General features: G+C 41.3%; 1 protein-coding gene and 2 pseudogenes across 1 annotated transcript; 1 reads left to right on the top strand and 2 right to left on the bottom strand.

Moving 5' to 3' along the window:
- Nucleotides 1–85: 85 nt before the first annotated feature.
- Nucleotides 86–1555, bottom strand: LOC119884358 (annotated as a pseudogene).
- Nucleotides 1556–1825: 270 nt separating this feature from the next.
- On the top strand, nucleotides 1826–4837 carry LOC119884355 (rRNA methyltransferase 3A, mitochondrial-like). Its single transcript, XM_038694783.1, has 4 exons — nucleotides 1826–2393; nucleotides 2973–3217; nucleotides 3299–3460; nucleotides 3574–4837. The coding sequence occupies exons 1-4, from the start codon at nucleotides 2035–2037 to the stop codon at nucleotides 4134–4136; spliced, it is 1329 nt and encodes a 442-aa protein (XP_038550711.1). The 5' UTR covers nucleotides 1826–2034; the 3' UTR covers nucleotides 4137–4837.
- A 122-nt stretch (nucleotides 4838–4959) lies between these two features.
- Nucleotides 4960–18722, bottom strand: LOC119884356 (annotated as a pseudogene).
- Nucleotides 18723–19207: the final 485 nt, after the last annotated feature.

Genomic DNA, 19207 nt, shown 5'->3' with positions numbered 1-19207 from the left:
GAAAACATTCAGACTAAAATACATGTCTGACTTAAATACAGATGATTTCTTTGCTACTTGACTCACTTGATTGTCTGCAAATCCATCAGCACTGTTTTCTTTTCCTCATCTTTTCCATCACCTTCATTCCCAGAGTGTCGTCCAGTAGTGGGTCGATCTCTGGAGGTCTGATACTCCGAGACAAACCTTCTGTACTGGGTCTGGGAACAAATAATTAAAAGGTTACAGGTGATCAATCACAGAAGTAAAAACAGTATGACATGCTTAAACACCTGCAATGATCAAGCTTCAGGTGAATGCAATTTTCATGTGAGTTGTTGTCATCCATACTGCGAAGGTTTAACAAAAAGCCATGACATTTTTGTTCACTTAATGCCTTTATAGTTGCAGATCATAATTATTTTCACCTAGATAGTATTATTTATGGATTGATCAATGAATAATTTACTTAATAAAATACTCAATATATTGGAACTTGATTACTGAGTCTAATCAATAAAATTGAATTAAATGACTATTACTATAAATAAATGTACAACCCTTTGCATTGTGAAGCTGTAACCAACTGATATTTGGTATTTTTGCTTGATACATGCGATAAAATGACTAGAATTATTAATTCCTTTTCAAAACTGGACTCTTTTGAGAGAAAAGACACCCATGACAATCACCACTGGGAGGCTGCTCTTTGTCGACAAGGTAGAAAGGATACCCTCCTGGAGCCTGGGTCAGATACAGAGCCTCTCCTACCTCAGTAAGAGGCCATCCCAGATGCTTAGCGTTGCTTACAGCTTTGCTGGACTGCAGAGTGAGCCCCTAAAGTGAAAAGATTATGTGACAATATGTCTTTAGATAAGGCTGCTGTACCCTATAATGTTATTGTCCTCTGTAACGTTTCCAAATGAACTCTCACCCACCAAGAAGTCATTGCCAAGTTGATACTCTCCCACCCCATAATTGTATGTCAGTTCAGCAACAAAATGGTCATCTTCTGGACCAAAGCCAACCATTGTCTTGCTCCATTTGCCATCGTAGGGGCTGTATCGATACAGACGATGGCATTGGTCAGAATTAAGATATTAACACCTCTGTATAACTCTTTTTTATACAGTTTTGTGAGCACAAAGTTCAGTTAGCTTAAGATGTCTACCCATTACACGTTGCTTTGCAGCCTTCCTCAAACTCTTCATGTCGTAAAATCTAAAATGGACAAGACATGAGAAAATAAGCATCCAGCAGGAAAACACATTTATTAAAACGCAGTTTCACTCATATGACAAGGATGAATCATCTAACGTTAGCTGCGTAACGTTGTGCAGCACTTTGGCTGAGAGTGAGATCAGCCGATTATCAACAAAAGTTCTGGCCATTAAATGAAGCTCAGAAAAAAAAGTACCTTCATGCCAAGAACATCTCGGTAAAACGTGGCTGTTTTGGTCCTGTCACCAACTTTGAAAACAAAATGCAGTGCTCGTCTCAAAGACATATTACCTGACAGATATTGTGGTGGGTGATCTGTACTGCAGTGGGAACGATTATGCTTCCTTGATGATCGACTTTTCTGTGTTCCTTTTGGTGGAAAGTAAATACAAATGAGCAAACAGCAGGCATTTACAAATGAAAATACATTTCCCAGATATTATTTCACCCTTTGTTAATAATATATAATAATATATTATATCATTTTGGACAAGCGCAACGACTTTAAGCAAAATGAAAAGTAATGGAACTACGTTCGCCACCCCTAGCTATTCAGGTTAATGGTATATCCCAGCATCTCGCATTCTCTCGCGAGGTTACTGTTGAGCTGCAACTTTTGGATTTTTGACTTAAAGTAGAAAAGTAAAAGAAAAGTAAAGTATATAACTAGGTAATATATTCAGCGCAGGACATCCCCACACAATTAATTATTAACTTTACCCAATAGACTAGATCAATTTTCTATACGTAGATGTAGTATTACCTACACTACAACTGGTGGCGGGGTAACTCAGCGCCTGCCCGTTAAACAAGAGAAGAAGAAACTGGGCAAACATGGCAGCGTACATGAGAAGCGTGATATGTCTTGTTTCCATTGAGCGAAACGCTTTTCTAACAAGGGGAAGCAGCATTGTTGTGCAATCTAAACGGTATGTACGCGGACTGAGGAGGAAGCCTGTCAGAGTGCTGTTTCCTGAAAACGAGACGGATAAAGTCCACAAGCCGTCAGCAGGGCAAAAAATCAACAGGGAGACGGAGGCTCAATTCACATCTACAACTAGGCATCTTGAAGAAAGTGACTTTGTCAATACGAGGAGTAATGTGCAGTCAACTCTAAAACATGCTCACGTTACAAAGGATCAGATTGATGGACTGCGCTTCGAGAGGGCTTTACCTGGAGATAAAAGACTGGCGTAGGTGTCATATGAGGCTGCAAGGCACCAAAAGCTGTCATAAAATGTCAGATCCAGATCTGATCACATTGTGGACAAAATTCAGGACTATTTGTGGACTATTCAGGCAAAGTTCTTGAAAGGTTACTTGTTTATAGACAGTAGGTTTAAGTAAGTTTAGTGTACTCTGGTAAATGATAAAGGTTTTAGAAAAAAATGTTATTAATAATTATTCCTCAAAGCAAGGTATCAAAATGTATATTTTTGATATTTGTGCCAAAATACAGATGTCCTGTTTGCAATAAGTATATTTTGCTGATAATACATCCATGCTTTCACTTAAGTTTTGAATGCAGGACTTTAACTTGGAGGACTTTTTTATTGTGCTAAGGCTACTTTCATTTGAATAAATCAGGATACTGTTGGATAAGATGTTATATGGCATTTTTCTTAGTTGTCACTTTCAGTTGCTGCTTTTTGCACTTGTAGGGCATAATAGCATCCTATAATTCATGTTTCAAGAATTGTAATCATAATTATATATAATGTTCTCACTGTTATCTATCTCTACCTCTCCATCTCCCTTCATCTGTCCTTCAGGAGGTTAGTGAGCGTTGCTCGTTCCAGGACGTTTCGGGAGCACCAGGGTAAAATCCTCCTGGAGGGCAGGCGTTTGATCTGTGACGCCCTGGACGCAGGAGCCAACCCACAGATGGTGTTCTTCAGTACGGTGGATCGGCTCAGAGAGCTGCCTTTAAACAAGCTGAAAAGGGCCACGCTAGTCAAAGTCAAGTTTGAGGACATCAAGATCTGGTCTGACCTTGTGGCCCCACAAGGGGTGATCGGTGAGGGTCACATAATTTGATTTGGTTCATTATGACGCGCAGATACCGAGTTGTTCCTGACTCCGACCTCTTCCTCTGTAGCCATATTTTCTCGCCCGGACCCGTCACGGTTGAACTTCGCAAACAGAGGTCATTCACTGCCGTTGTCCCTGATATGCGACAACATCCGAGACCCTGGCAACCTTGGGACCATGTTGCGATGTGCTGCTGCTGCTGGCTGTAATGATGTACTACTCACCAAAGGTATGCTCATGTTATCAATTAAAGATGTGAACAAGTGAACTCCACTCCTTGAGAATGGCATTGCGTCGCTGCTTGTAGTTATTCAAATGTTGTTGTTTTTTTTCCACTTACAGGTTGTGTTGATGCTTGGGAGCCTAAAGTTCTGCGTGCAGCAATGGGCGCCCATTTCCGCCTTCCCATCTATCCAAGCTTGGGCTGGGATGATATCAAAAATCATCTCCCTAAACCTGTGACTGTCCATGTGGCTGACAGCAGCTGTGGCACTGACAGAAGCAGAGAAACGGAGGATTCACAAGTTAATATGTCTCATAAATCCTCCAAAGCAGGAGACTATGGCTGGGTCAGCACAAAGCCTAATCACAATAACATGCGCTACGAGGAATATGATTCTGACTCTGGCTCAGATAGTGAATATGAGGGACTTGAACTTCCCAGAGTGGACACAAAGCTGTACCATGACAGCTGGGCTCGGAATGCCACTGCTCTTGTGATAGGTGGAGAGACACAGGGCCTGAGTCTAGAAGCAGCCCAGCTGGCTGAGAAAACCGCCGGCCACAGGCTCTTTATTCCGGTCGTTCCTGATGTGGACAGCTTGAATTCAGCCATGGCAGCCAGTATTCTTTTGTTTGAGGGCAGGAAACAACTGTTAAAACTAAAGCAGATACCGGGCAGATAATGTAAAGCTGAACAGCAGTTTTCATGATGTTCGCTCTAAATAGCATTATGTGACTTTTGGTGTACATCATTCCTTATTACTGCAGACCAAACAGAATAATTTTAATTTAATTATTTCCATCCTGCACCTTGTTCTGCTAACAATAAAATACTGAATTTGAATCAGGGGAATTATTTTTAATATCAATTAATCATCTGATTATCTTGATTAAGTGTCTTGTCTACAAGATGTCAGAAAATAGTAAAGAAACTGGTCATTAGAATTTCCCAGAGCCCAGGGATCTTCAAATTCCTTGTTTTATCCAATTATTAGCTCAAAACCAGAAGATTTTCAGTGAACTGCCAAAGATGACAATTCAGAACAACAAACAAACATCTGTCATAGGTGTTACTTTCTAGCCATGGTATCATCCCATTTAACAAAAATACAAAGCACATATCCCTTGCTTTTTTTACCCATCCTTCCCTTTTCATAGAGTAAAAGTAATACTTTTCATAGAGTCCATAAGAGCCTTAAATAGATGCCCACACATGATGCATGATTATTATAGAAAGAACTCACTGTGACAGTGTCATGTCTATCCTTTACTCTGTATCTGCTGCCACATTGTCTATGCAAATATGCAGAACTCACTACACTTCCATCCCACCTGGAGTCAATCTGCATACTGTCTCCCGTAATAAATGCAACATTTGCCTCGAGTTTATTTGAGCCCATGAGTCTTACTTAAAACTTCTAAAAAAGAAACTGGTAAGTCATTTCATTGTGTGTATTTTACATATCCAAGGGCTAACTATTGGTAGAACTTAAAAAGGGACAAAACTTTGTGCTTGCCAGTGAATTTTTAATGGGTGTGAGAAGTCATGACTGAAGTAACAGAATACAGGGATTTATACATTCAACAATTTTCAAATGCCATTTGTGCCTTCAGAAATAACCTGGCCTCGTCATTAAATGACCTTCACAGAAAGTCCTCTTAATGACTTTGAGATGAGAACCACCATTAGCAATAGGCAAGAGATGACTTTCACTCACATTATAACACACACACACACACACACACACACACACACACACACACACACAGACAGGGGTCTTAAAACAACAGTCATTGGTCTGTTACAAGCAGGTATAATGTGATCTTTACTTTATGTGCATCTGTCAAACTGTTTTTTTCTTTAAATATGGCCATAAAGGCTTACGGCTACATCCAACTGAGGTTTAACACATTTGCACTACATGTGATTTATAACTGTAAAAACAAATTTTATTCTTTCTCACCATCATTCACAAACCAAAAGTAACAAGGATCTTGCGGACAAAACAGAAACCAAAGAATCAGCTGAGTAAGTAGGTCCACTGGGTAATTCTCTGGTTTTCTCTACTTCAGAAAAGCTATTGGGTGAAAAAAAAAAAATACAAATACATTTCTTGAAGCAAAAAAAAGAACCAACAGAATCTCCATATATATTACTGTAGGGACTATCATCAATGCAAGGCACCACAGGAGAAAAGACTCCATGAAAACATGTCTAAAAAAATGTTAAAATGTCAGTAAAAAGTGAGACATCTCTCGAAGAATCTGACAAAGTCAGGGGGGAGGTGGGAGAGATAGTGGGAGGCTGGGAAGGGTGAGGGGCATATCAACAGGTCAGGGTTTGATGATGAAGCGAGTCCCATATAGTATGTCCAATTTATATTTGGACTACCTCTTCAGATGGGCTCTGGTTTGAGCTTGTCAGCGAGGAAGTCACTGACAAATTGATCCACTACAGCCGGTGTGATCTCCTCTACGTCACGCACGTACTTGGCACGGGCCGACATGTCCAGGATAGTGAGCAGAGGCGCCGCTTCTGGGAGGTTAGTGTAGTCCCGCAGGGAGTCGGTCATGTCATCCTGCAGTGAAAAGAAAGTAGTACAGTGGTTAAGGTGATAGTACATGATGCTAAAGTGGTACATTCTTCACATGTATGGATGAGTTACTGCACGGGCCTACTGGGAACAGACCCAAACCAGAGCCACTGTTTCAACTGACTAATTTACATGTCTTGCTGGAAAGTCAAAAAGCTCAGTCAAAAGTAGAGGTGTCTTGATCGCAATCTTTTTTTTGCTCACAACATATTATCTGCCAATACTTAAAACATCAAAATTAGTAAAACAATTAAATTGTGGGATTTCCTCTGCTGAACATGGTCTGCCATGTGACTTTACCTGTCTACACTAAACATGTGACTACTTGTCCATACTGATCATGTGAATCATGTGACTATTTATATATAAAGAAATGGCCCAAAGGCGACCATTTTGGTATTTGCCCTGAAGAAGGTCTAAATGGCTGAAACACGTGAAAGGCTTTTTAAATCATTACCCTCAAAAGCCTCAGATTTTTTCAACACTTCTACACTAATGGGATCCCCAAACTGAAGAGCACCAGAGAGACCTCTTTTTCACACTCCATCCAGACTGTTCTGGGACTAGACATAACTTTGTTTAAAAAAGGGGTTGCAAGTCAATAAAAGGCTATCTTCAGTGTAGCAATGTCACGGAAAAAGACAACAGGAATGCGAGCGTCACAGTGCTGTTCATGGCACGGGGGTTACTTGCTGGCCTCGTCTCAAAATCCCTCCATGGCATTTGAATTACTCTGACAAACATATATGTCAAACACTAGATACATTCCAGGAGAAAAGACACTCTAAATTATATATTTCTCTGCTGCACATCCGTTCAGACTGGCTGTTTGGCGACGGAAACTAGGACAGCATCCATTACTTGAACTACGCCACATCAAGATTACTCCATAAAATTCAGAACTGCCTGGCACAATCTTTATTAATGCACACTTCTTGAAAGAGAAAATGAAACTCCCCTTTCTCCCGTCTTCCTGCAGAAAGCCTGCCACAGACACCAGAAAGCTGCTGCTTAGTCACGCATCCTGCTCTGTTGAAAGACAGGAAGCAACCAGGTGGGGGTCCAACAACATCCCTCCCTGGTTTTTTTTTTTTTTTTTCCAAAAGCTCACTCAGTCTTAACACAGAGCATTTGAATAGCATGTGTGGGCAGGAGAGAGAGCAGTGCAGATTTGTGAATGATGAAAATAGATTGCTGTTGGGTTTGGTGGAGAGTCCAGTTTTAGTTCTTTGCCGTTATTTTTAAAGGACTTCAACCATGTTCTGCCTGAGGCTTGATGTCACCTTTCACTCTTTAACAAGTCAGAATTACAACCCCTGTAGTAGCCACATGTAACAGAAACTAATCATGAGCAGGCAGGCAGCAACTTTCAAACAAGCTCGAAAGGGCCATTAATTATTGAGACTGAATAAGAAATCACACCCTTTCAGCTTTAGTTCCAGCCGGGAGTGCTTTTAGAATTGGCATTCCTACCTTGACAGAGATTCATTATTCTAGTCATATCTTCTCTAAGTCAAATGGATTTCATGTGCTATGCTTTTAAGGTCACACAGTTCACTTATTAGATGTGCACAGCTAATATCATTTGAGACATTCTCTTTTCCTCATGACATCATGACCTGATTTCCCCTCAGCTTAGTTTGCTGGCGCAGAGGGAGACTTGCAAAGATTAAAGATCAGTTTCATATGGAAAAGATTATGTTGAAAATGTAGAACTAACAAGAAAGGGCCAGAGGGTGGCACTGCAACAAAGAGTTGGACTCCTCACAGAGGCAGCGCCTCTGATGTTAATACCGTTACTGATATATGTGCCAATGTGAGTTTTGTCATAACACAGTCAAAGATAAAGCGACTTTGGATAGATTTCCTGCTACACACAATGCTCAAGTATTCCCTCCATTCAGGCTTCTTTGATGCGTCACCCCTGTTATCAGCAAATCCACAGTTATTCTTTCTAAATGGATCAAACCACACAATCAGCTCAGACTTCTCATTGAATAGCTTGGCTGCGCTGCTACCTAAAAAGGATAAGTATGCCAAGATGAAGACTGTGACCTCTACTTTGCAAAACTGCAAACAGATGGAACAGATGAGTTGCAGTGTGGTATTTTGTTGTAGGCAGCGAACATCCTCTGAATGGAGCCCATTTTATTACACTGCAAATCACCATACATTGACCACTTAATACTCACAGATGTAAGCTGTCACTAAGGACAATGTTGTTACGAGTGAAATACTGCTTGATTCTCCTACTAAAAATAAAAGCTTTGTCTTCAATGCTCTCTTGCAGCCCTAGCAAGCGTAGAATATACATCATCTGGACAAACAGTGTAAAGACACCACAAAGAAAGAAATTCCACAATCTGTCACCATGGCCTATCCACCCTCTCCGATATGAGAAGATGTAATCTCTGCGTCAGTCTTCGCCCCCGAAGGAAGTCATTCTTCTTTTGTTTGGCTTCTCTGCTTGTGTAAACTGCTTCTCGTGAGGTGCAGCCATCCCAGCGGCCCCCCGCCCTCTGCAGCTCAGCTCAGAACAAAAAGACAAAAAAAGGGCCTCTCTGCTATAGCTCGCACTCACAGCTGTGATAAGGCTCAGCGTTTACCGCGGGGAACCTGCTGGGCCATGTCAGGCTTATTCTTGTTACTGACGCGCTGTGGCATTTCACAGATGATGACCATCTGATAAGGCCTGAACTGAAGATGATAACAAGCCTCACCACTGGCCTCTGAGCTGGGGCTGCGTCCATCTTACTGGCCAGCTTTGATGTCTTGAGGAAAAGTCATCATTGTGAAATTTTTGAAATTTTTCAACAGCAATTGGTTATCAGTTTATATTGCTGAAAGTGAAAACATCTTTGGCTGGTACGTGCAAATGTGGGATGAAAAGACAGTAGATTTAAACAACTATCAACCATCTCTTGAGTTGTATGGAGGTACAAAACATTCTGCTTAAGATAAAAACAGTGATAAAAACACAAATTCTCCATGTGACCTTACACCTGGTGCTCATTCTCAAATTTTCTAAATCTCAATTTTTTAAGCTATAAAGAAACAAGAAACTTTCAGTGTGTTTATAATTCCACAATAATGAAAGACTACATGCCATGCTTGTGGCTCTGTGTGGCTGTATTAGCATGCTAGAATATTCACAATGAAAATGCTAACATGCTGATTGTTTACTAGGTATAATGTTTACCACATTCACCATCTTAGTTTAGCGTGTTAGCATGCTAACAATTGCTAATTAGCACTGAACACATTCGTTTTCAAGTATTTGATCATAAAAGTATTGAACAAGCTAAAGTTTTGACCTCATGTTGGCGCTAACATGTTTCTGGATCACCAAGTTATTACAATTTATCCTGAAGGAGCCAAATTTCATGCTAATTCATTTAATAGCTGGCATTTCACTAACAACCACAAGTGTGAATAGAGCTGGAACTAACAATTGTTATTTGATTAAATGTTTAGTATCATATAATATAATCATAATATCATAGAAGCCAAGGTGACATGATCAAATGTCTTGCTTTGTTGGTCCACCGGTTCCAAACCCCAAAATACTCACATTAGACCAATGAAAGAAAAAGAAAAGAAGCAATGTGAACCTCATAGTGGTGCTACAGAAAAATTCAGGGGATCAGTGGGCGTCATCCTTGCATGGCTGAAATATAATATTTATTGAGTTTACATACAAAATCAAGCAGAACAAAGAGGCAACAGTCATTGCTGCTTGCCACAAAAATCTGTAAAATTCTTATTTGACTGGATAATAGTTCATTTTGCAGCTAGTTCACAGCAAAGAACAAAAGATCTTTCATTCTGTGTTATATAAATCAGTATACTAGTGGTGTATGTTTTTTTCAGTAGGGTAAGAAGATCCTGTGTCATTCTGCTCAGCATGGCCTCCCCCTGAGAGACTGCCAACATACTGCTGTCTCATGGATACCAAAGACCCAGCAGCTGTCCTGGCAAGGAGTGTGCAACTACCAGGGCTAACCTGGGCCAAGGTGCAGAAGTCTGGACCCAGAGACTGGAAGCCTCACTCTCTGAACGTCTGAAACAGGAAGTGATATCTGACCGTGAACCCAATCTGGAAATGAAACCTGGTAATTTCATAGCCAGTTGAGCAAGAGCCAGGAACTTATACCTGTGCTACATGGATGTTAAAATAGCTGCCTTGTGTGCCACAAGGGACACAAAGTAAACTTAGACTGCAGCTATAACGCAAGATGCTTCTGAATCACTACAAACACCAGTGCCACAATGCTTCTTTGTGTAAGGTCAAATAAATATTGGTGCACAAATGAATGATGAACACAAATCCTGAGCTTTCCTTGTTCTCTGTATGTATCTTAGTAACATTTCAAGGTTGACATCAGAGTGGCGTGGCCTTAGACAGACACACACAGGGTCAGACATTTAGCACATGTGCAAGCCCCACGGCAGAAACCTGAGCCTGCCCTTGGTGTGTGCGACACCAGAAACCAGTGCAGTCCTCCCAGACTGCTGGGCAGAGAGAACAGGGAGGAAGGGGAGCTGGAGGGCAGAGAGCAGGGGAACTAGGGAGAGGTAGCTAATCTGGTAATTATGTCTGCTGCTGGTGCTAACTCCACCAGCTCTGGAAAGGTCGAGACAGAACAACACAAGATAACAAGAGTTATGACAACTCCACGGTTTGTCCCACACAGGGAAGACGTGGGAGGAGATAAAGATGGAGGGATTATTTGGAGCGAGAAGAGAAAATCTGCTGGCATGCTCTGGGTCTAACCATCATGATAAGGGCACCCAGTTGAATTCTGGGTTGTGGATAGGAGTGGCTCTTGCAGGTTCAAGAGTCTCAAAGAGAGGGGTCTCTAATGGTGTCATTTAAACAGTGGTGAAGGTGCAGATACAAACCAGGGACATATATATATATATATATATCTGTACTACATGTAGAACGATAAGAAGTTACAAGATATAAGGTTTCCTTTACATTGTTTGTTTATAATTTCAACTGTAAACTCTCCCACCAGTTCTACAGATCATTTTAGCATCCTTTAGCTCATTGTTTTGGTTTTCTAGCCTGCAACTTTATGTTTACAGCAACATCATGTTCACTCTCACAGCTCCCATAGCATAAACTGTGGAGGCAGTAGGCTGCTGTTTTCAGAAAATAAACTATAACTTACCTGCACAGAACCAAATGGCAGACAAACAAAGTTAGTGACTAGCTGGACTAGCTAGCAAGCATAGAGGAGCATTTAGCAGCTAAAAAGGCTCAGGAATTGGTGGAGCTAAAAGGAGAGTGAATATGGACTGACATTCACCAGGTGGCCAAAAACACAACTTCAAATTAACTGTCCTCCAGGGAGCACTGGCAAGTGTCCCTGCTTAGTACATATTTGTGGTCATAATATTCTAAAAATCTAAGGAATCCTAATCAGAAATGATGATGTATTGATTGATACATTAAAATAATTATACTTACATAAAAAATAATATTGGCTGATAAATCTATCAATAAATATCAATATCAGTGTCAGCCTCAGAAATCCAGTATCAGTCATATACTATGTGTGATAACTAAAGCACATGGCCAAGCACAGCACAACAAACACTCACAGATGAGTTAACTGCATGTCATACAGGAATAGACCCAACTTCAGCTATGCAAGTTTGTGAGAAATGGCATTTTACACTGTCTCGAGTGGCCTCGAGTGGCTTATCTCACCTCTCCAGCCACAAAGAACAGCAGCGGCGTCTCCTCCTCTTTGGCTTTGTACTTGGCCATAAGTTTCTCCGCTATTGGCTGAATCAGCTCCTTGGCTGGCTCCAATTCACCTTCCTCCTCAGCGTCTGAATGAAGCAGGAAAGAGACATAGGAAGATATTAAAAGTATGGGGGATAAAAGTCACCACGGAAGAGGAAAAATGTACAGATGAGCGAAATGGGAAGCAAGGAAGGAGAGATGACTGGTGGACAACTGAGTGAGGACATCAAAGGAACTGTACAGATGGTCTCTGTCTTGTTTCGTAATCCATTTTGACCTTGAGAGAGACCTGTGTAGCCTCAGATTCTTTTTGGTGGCATATTGTGTTTTGTTGTCATGTCCAACTTTGACAATTAGTTATTCTCAGTGCTCACAAAACCAGTAGTAAATTGTCCTACTTCCATGTCGAAGTCATTTTTCTATGCTATTCGCATTTTACTTCTTTGCACCTTCTCTATTAGCATATAAATAAATAGATAAATACAAGAACACTTCCACAGACCTTTGGCCCTTTCAACACTTCACAATTTTTCACCGAGTTTGACATTCAATATGCTCCACATAAATGCCACTTCATTCACACACAAGGACCACTAGGCAGAACCCCATGTGGAGCTGCATAGTCCGCATCATAAATGCGGGTCCACTCACCCACAAACAGGACGAGGCAGGGCCCCTCGTGGAGCTGCACAGCGTTGGACTCGCTGAGCTCGAGCACGGGCCGGGGGTGCCAGGGGAAGAGCTGGCACTCCGGGTCATTCAGCACCTCCACGCGACCCTGTCGCGTGATCATGTGACCTTCTGCGTCCAGCAGGATCAGTGTGGGAATACCTTTGTGAGGGAGAGAAAGGAGGTGAAGATGGTGTGAGGGGAAGACAAAGAGAGGGGGGCAGGAAATGGGCATGAGCGGGGGAGGTGGTTTGGGTAATTTCCGTTAATTATCGCCTCATGACGCAGGATGCTCCCTCTCCCACAGAGTTTTCTTTGTTGTGAGGATGTTTTGGGACATTTTTAACCAGTTTTCACCTCTCTGGTGACTTTCACTTCTCTCCAGCTTTCTGATTTCACTTCTGATGTTGCCACTTTTCTTACTTTTCTTTTTTTTTTGTCATAGGTTCCTACCATCCTTCTGATTACAATCTCTTTGCCTTATTAACAGCCTTATCAGAAACAGACACCGTCCCGAAGCAAACAGTGTACGTGTGCGATTGTGTTCCTGTCTGCGCATGTAGGCAGAAGTCAGCGGAGGTGGGGGCAGTCATAAACATCATGGGTTTGAGTGCGGGAGGGGGGCAGTGTTGACGTGTCCTCCATTGCATTCCTCACATTCTTTGCAGGAGAGGCCAAGAGCCAGCTCTTTCTGACTTTGTCCACAGGCCTGTGCGCACACACACACACAAAGGAGGGAATCAGGAGAAAAGTGCAGCACTTCTGTAGCGAACAAGACTGTAAACCTGATAACCGGCCCACATTCCTCAGGCTGCAGGGCAATCTGTGTTGTGGTTTGCCTGCCCAGCACAGAGAACTGTCAGCCATTGTGCCAGCTTTTCAGTGTGTGACATAACTAAGCTCGGCCGGGGGAAAAAATAATCCACACTCTCTGTTCTCAGCTTAAAGATCTGAAGCAACATATACAAGGAGGTGGTGTCTTTACAATACCTTGTATTCCATAGAGTCTGTTGAGTCGTGATCGCCGAGCTTCATCTGGATACGGCACCGCCAACCATGGCATCTCGCTGAAGTACTGCTGAAAGGACTCCTCTGACCTGGTGGGTTTGGAAAGCACCAAACAGCAACACAGTAGATGGTTATTTGATGGTCTCATTTAACAGCTGAATAGAGCAGACTGATTATTTGTGTCCTTCATAGACAGATGTGCATGTCAGTCTAACCTGTCGGCGCTGACAAACACAATCTCAAACTTCTGACCCGACTCTTTGACAGTTCGATAGGATTCCACCAAAACCCGGGTCAAACTGCGGCATGGCGGGCACTAACAGGGGGAGAAAAACAGAAGGTAAAAGGAAGTGAATGAGTGAATGTACAATACTGATCACAAATATGATAGCTTGCTGCAGCAGCTTCAGTGGCTTTCTGTTGTATTTCCAAACTCTCTTCCTCTTAAAACATTAATCCTGCTTTAATACTCTATTTTGAGAGAGTACTTGTCTTTCTGCGAGTGTGTGTGTGTGTGTGTGTGTGTGTGTGTGTGTGTGTGTGTGTGTGTGTGTGTGTGTGTGTGTGTGTGTGTGTGTGGATAGCCCACACTCTATCCAGGCAGGGGCAGCTGTAATATGGCTGGTATTAAGATGACATCAGAGAGCAGCAGGAAGGAAAACAGACTCTCTCCCCCTCTCTTTCTCATGTTCTCTTTATTCTCTCTCAGCTTTCACTGGTGTAATATATAGTAAAATACAAATACTGAATATTAACGTCAGACTTTGACAATTCATGTTTTTGGAAGTTTCCTTGGTAAGAGAGACATCTGAGAAAACTTTCTCTCCAGAGATATTTAGACAGTAGATTTACTTTGTGATTTCAGTTATTTTAATATCATAAATTTGCTTAAATATTACCATTTTCTGGTGTGGAGGGCTGCATCACAGTTAAGAAATACAATTCTTTGAACTTGAAATTAACAATAAATGCCATAACCTATTTTTAAATTTGCTTTCTCATATCTCATAGAAGCAGCAGTAGTCATTTGTATAATTTGGGTTATCAAAAGAAGTATTTGGTCAGACATATTGATTTTATTAATATCATAAAGCCTTACAATGTTAATAAGCAATGCATTAGTATGTTTGCAAGACATTCATTCTTTATGTCATCTATTAATATTAATGTATACCTTTTTGACTTGCCTTAAATTAATAGGAGAGTTCTTTATATAAGCGGCCTACTTATCCTGCAGAGGCCTTTATCCATGTCATGTACATGTGAGTATATATGCATGTAAGTGTGTCTGTATGAATATGTCTATCTTTTATCAAATCAATAAAATATGTTCTTATTAATATTATCTCACATGTACTTAAGTTTATAATCTATTCTGTTGTATTGACTAGCTGCAGACAGTATTTCATTACCATTCAAGCTGATGACAGAGGATACAGCATGTCAGGCACTTTCATTGATCTACTCATGAATACTCATCATAAGACAAAGGGATGGTCGGAGTGAAAGTGTGAAGCACAAAGCGTAAAATCAATTCACTGCTCATTAATTTACTTCTTACTCAAACAAGTAAACACTGTAAATTGTGTTCAGTAATCATTGTTTGTAGAGTGTTGTCAATGCTAAAGCATTATACGTGGCCTTAGGTTAATTTTTGTATGTGACTGAACTAGGGTTTTAGCTAAAGTTTAACTGTAATGAGTTATTCTAAAAGAAATACTCCCTCACACTACAGGGGAACAAGAAAATGCACAGTGAAATATAGGTCATGTTTCTCTGCCACGGGCCATTTCAGGTCCCTAGAACATTAAGGGAGGAAAAAAACGTAACATGCACTTCTGTATAAATGGATGGCAAGGCCAGGTGCTGGCATTTCATGTTTGTAAAATTACTTTAATTGTGGATACATTTACACGAGTAACCAGGGGAATGTGGTGTAAAAACACTGCAAATAAACTCCAGTAATGGCTTTTGTCACTTGTCCTTTTCAATTTTGTATGGGTCTGGGGTTTGAGCCAGCCTTCAGGCGTCACCGTTCTGAAGAGCCGGTCTCTGAGGCTGCGGCTCTGGCAGCTGCTGTGCTGACCAGCCTCGGTAGCCTGTGTTGCATCTCATCAGGAACAGTCCACCGATGATATAACGCCTTTCATGCATCACTGAGTCATGACCTTTACTGGATATCAGCAGGTCCAGCAGAGAAGGAGACAATTGTGATGATGTCAGTGGGGTGTGGTGACCAATGCAGACTTTTAAAAAAGGTCCAGAGGTGGTGGTGAAAGGACTGACAGGGATAGCTAACCACTGTTAATGTAAACATACAAACACAATGGAGTCGCCTCCACCCTCCTGCTCTCTCCTATCTGTCTCGACTAACTTTTCCTGCTCTGCTGGCGATGCCCTTTCTTCTCACCAACGTGTCAGTGTTTTGACAGAGTAAGGATGCTAGAAAAGTAAAAATCAGGGTCCTCTTCTCCTTTTACTCTGCTCTCTGTACTCACCCAGTGTGCTGAGAAGTACACTCCCACTAGTGTCCCTCCAGAGAGCTGCTGTCTATTGTCTGCCTGTTGTTCCTGAGAAGAGGCCCTGCCACCACCTCCGCAAATGGCTTTGGCCCCCATGGGAACTCCAGGCCTGGGAGATGGTAGGATGGAAAGAAAAAAAAAAAAAAAAATCAGACAAAGATAGATAAGGAAACAAGACAGCGTCTACAGCTACGATAACATGAACATGCTAACATGATGACAATGCCAATGTTAACATGCTGGTGTTTAACAGGTCATTCTCTCGCTCATTCATCACACACACACACACACACACACACACACACACCCCAAAATATATACCAATATACCAAAATCTTTAACATTTTCACCTGATCAGCAAATCAATTACAATTTATCCTGAGGGGAAAATGAATGAATGTACCATGACAATCCATCCAATAGTTGTTGAAACATTTCACTAAAAGACAGAAATCTCATGGTGGCACTAGGGAAAGAATTCATATGAGTTGTTAATCTACTGTGAATTACTGTCTCAATTAATCAATTCATTGTTTGGTTAATATAATGTCAGAATATTGAACAGTGAAAATGCTTGTTCCAGTTTCCAAGAGCCCAAGGTGATGTCTTCAAACGTCTTGTTTTGTCCAAAGACCAAAGATAAAGATGAAGAAGACAAAGGAAACCAGAAATTATTCACCTTTCAGCAGCTGGAACCAGATAATTTAAAAAACAATTAATAGATTATCAAAATAGTTGCCGATTAATTTTATGTTGACGGACTAATGGATTAACGGTTGCAGCTTCAAACCAGAGATGCTTTTTCTGTCTATGACATGGCATTTGGATAACAAAGAGTCATGTGTACTTGTCATGTCTACAATACTTACAGCTTTTTTCTGACATCGGCTTGTCACACCAGATGCAAAATCTGGTTTTAATGATGACTGAAAGCCTCTCAAGCAAATAAAGCTTGCCAGAAATACTTCCCTTTCGCTCTCTTTCACACTTTTCATTTTCTTTTAAAGGTGTCTTCATTGTTACTGTCAAGCTCTAGAGATGCATTTGGTACAGCCAAATTAAAAAGAAGGTAATCATAAATAAAACCTTGTATGGCTGGTTCATAATGGCCTCTTTATGCGAGCGTGGTTGTCTAGGGCTTCATTAAGTAGGAAGGACACATCTGCACCGCGGTGCCGCACTATTTTATTGTTATCCTGATTGTAAAAGTGCACTCCATCTTTGCGCTGCAGGCTAGTCTGCCGCCACTCATGTCAGGCCTTTCATCGAGAGTGAAAGGCAGAGGGTCCTGAAACATTCACCCGCCCTCCCAGTCTCCATGTACGGCAAACTTTTAGTGCCCTTTCCTTCTCCTAAATGTAGCTCAGTAGCTGAATTGATTTGTCACGTCAGGAACTGCTCTCAGTCTGTCCTCTCAAATAATTTTAACATGATAATGTATCAAATTTTAAAACAAAAAATCTAGGGCCTGTTTTTCTAGAAAGTTAAGGCATACTTAAGTGCCTATGCCAGATGTGCTGCTAAGGCTTGAGATTAATCTCTTCTCCAGCCACATCTAGTTTGGAAGAACAGTGGACAAGTTAATGAATCACAGATAATACTGCAGGCCTGGCTTTCATTAACAAGGCAGAGAAATTTGTCACACTCCTTATGCGAAATCCATTCTGCTTCACCGCTCTGCTGCAGTAGTGCCACCATTCTCCTTTCTCACATGACTAATGGAACATTTTTCATGCTAATGTCTGAAGAGGCATCATTTTAAAATATTGAGAACTTCTCAGCCACAGAAGACGTCCTCTGTACAGGAAAGGAATGCAAGCCCACTCTTGTTAATTCTCTGCCTCCGCTTCAAAGTGACGAAATTATGGGGTTTGCAGATGGAGGAGTGGAACACGGACGCACTATAATATTCATGCAGCACCATAATTACTGTAGCATCAACACAAATGGGGGGGGGGGGGGTTGAATGATGTGGCACTATCTCCACAGGGAACTGACCAGGCATTTGGTAAACATCATTACACAGGATAAGTGTTGAATGTGTGTATGCATTTTACTTAAATTTAAGTTAAGTTTTGAAGTTTATTTTAATCATTTATGTTGTGTAACTAAGCTGTACGTCATGTTGTTGGAGAATCCGCGCCACAGCGGTTTGTCTCCATGTGACCAACTCCTAATATTACCAGCATTACTGTGTACTTTCTATTACATTTAATTGCTCATTCATGTGCCCTTGCCTCAGGGGAATTTTAGTTCCTACCTGCTGTTTTTTTTTTTTTTTTAATGGGGGACAGGTGTGACAGTAGAGTAGACCCAGAGCGAGTGAATTTGGGTGTTACCGGCGTCACAGCCCAGAGACTCAAGAATGCTACCCACCATGAATTCAGAATTTGTTCTGTCCTTGTGACCCTCAAATGTCTTACCTCATTAAACTGTGATATTTTTAGGGCTGAATGGTTGGTGTTTGGGGTTGAGGGTTAGGGTTAGTGAGCTTGAAGTCAGAGACTAGAAATAAATCAGTGTGATGTCTTCACTAATTATATGGTCACTTGCATGTGTGTATGCGCGTATGTGTGTGGCTGCAGAAACTGCCGATCTCACCTTTAGGGTCATCTTGACCACCAGCAGACCATTCCGACACACGACCTTCCCCGTTGCTGCGTCCACAAACACCAGAGATGGGATACTGGTTACCTTGTACTTGTTCCACAGCTTCATCTATAGAGAAAAAATATATCAGAGGAGAAGTAAGGAAAATGGAGGATGGAAAGACCTTAATGTTCATATTTATTTCAAATTTCAGAGCTGGAAAAAGAAACTGTCTAAAATTATGTCTTCAGTGCTCAGGAGACTAGAAAGTAGAATAAAAAATACAGGAGTGCAGTCAGCCCTGAGGTGAATTAGCAGCAGCAGAGAAGCACACTGCTGCACTTTAAAGAGGCTGAAATAGAGCAAACTCATGCCGTCCCTGCTGTCTCATCAATAAGAGTAAACTGGGTATGCGGCTGAAAAAAACCCCTACTTTTTCTGCAGTAAAGAAGAAATTTCTGAGTCCTAAAGTGTTAAGCACGGTGAATTATTGGAGCCCCTTGAGATAGGTGATCCATACTTCCATAGGCATATATGACCAGTCATGGCCTTAAATTTAATCATAATACCTTCAATATGATGAGTTGATATTAATACAGCATCATAAAGTCAGA

The sequence above is a fragment of the Micropterus salmoides genome, unplaced genomic scaffold, assembly GCF_014851395.1.
Source record: "Micropterus salmoides isolate LMB-PRFRI ecotype aquatic unplaced genomic scaffold, ASM1485139v1 Ms_hic_scaffold_338, whole genome shotgun sequence".
NCBI classification, from domain to species: domain Eukaryota; kingdom Metazoa; phylum Chordata; class Actinopteri; order Centrarchiformes; family Centrarchidae; genus Micropterus; species Micropterus salmoides.
Note: the sequence above shows the minus strand (reverse complement) of the source record. Positions and strands in the feature narration are given on the sequence as shown.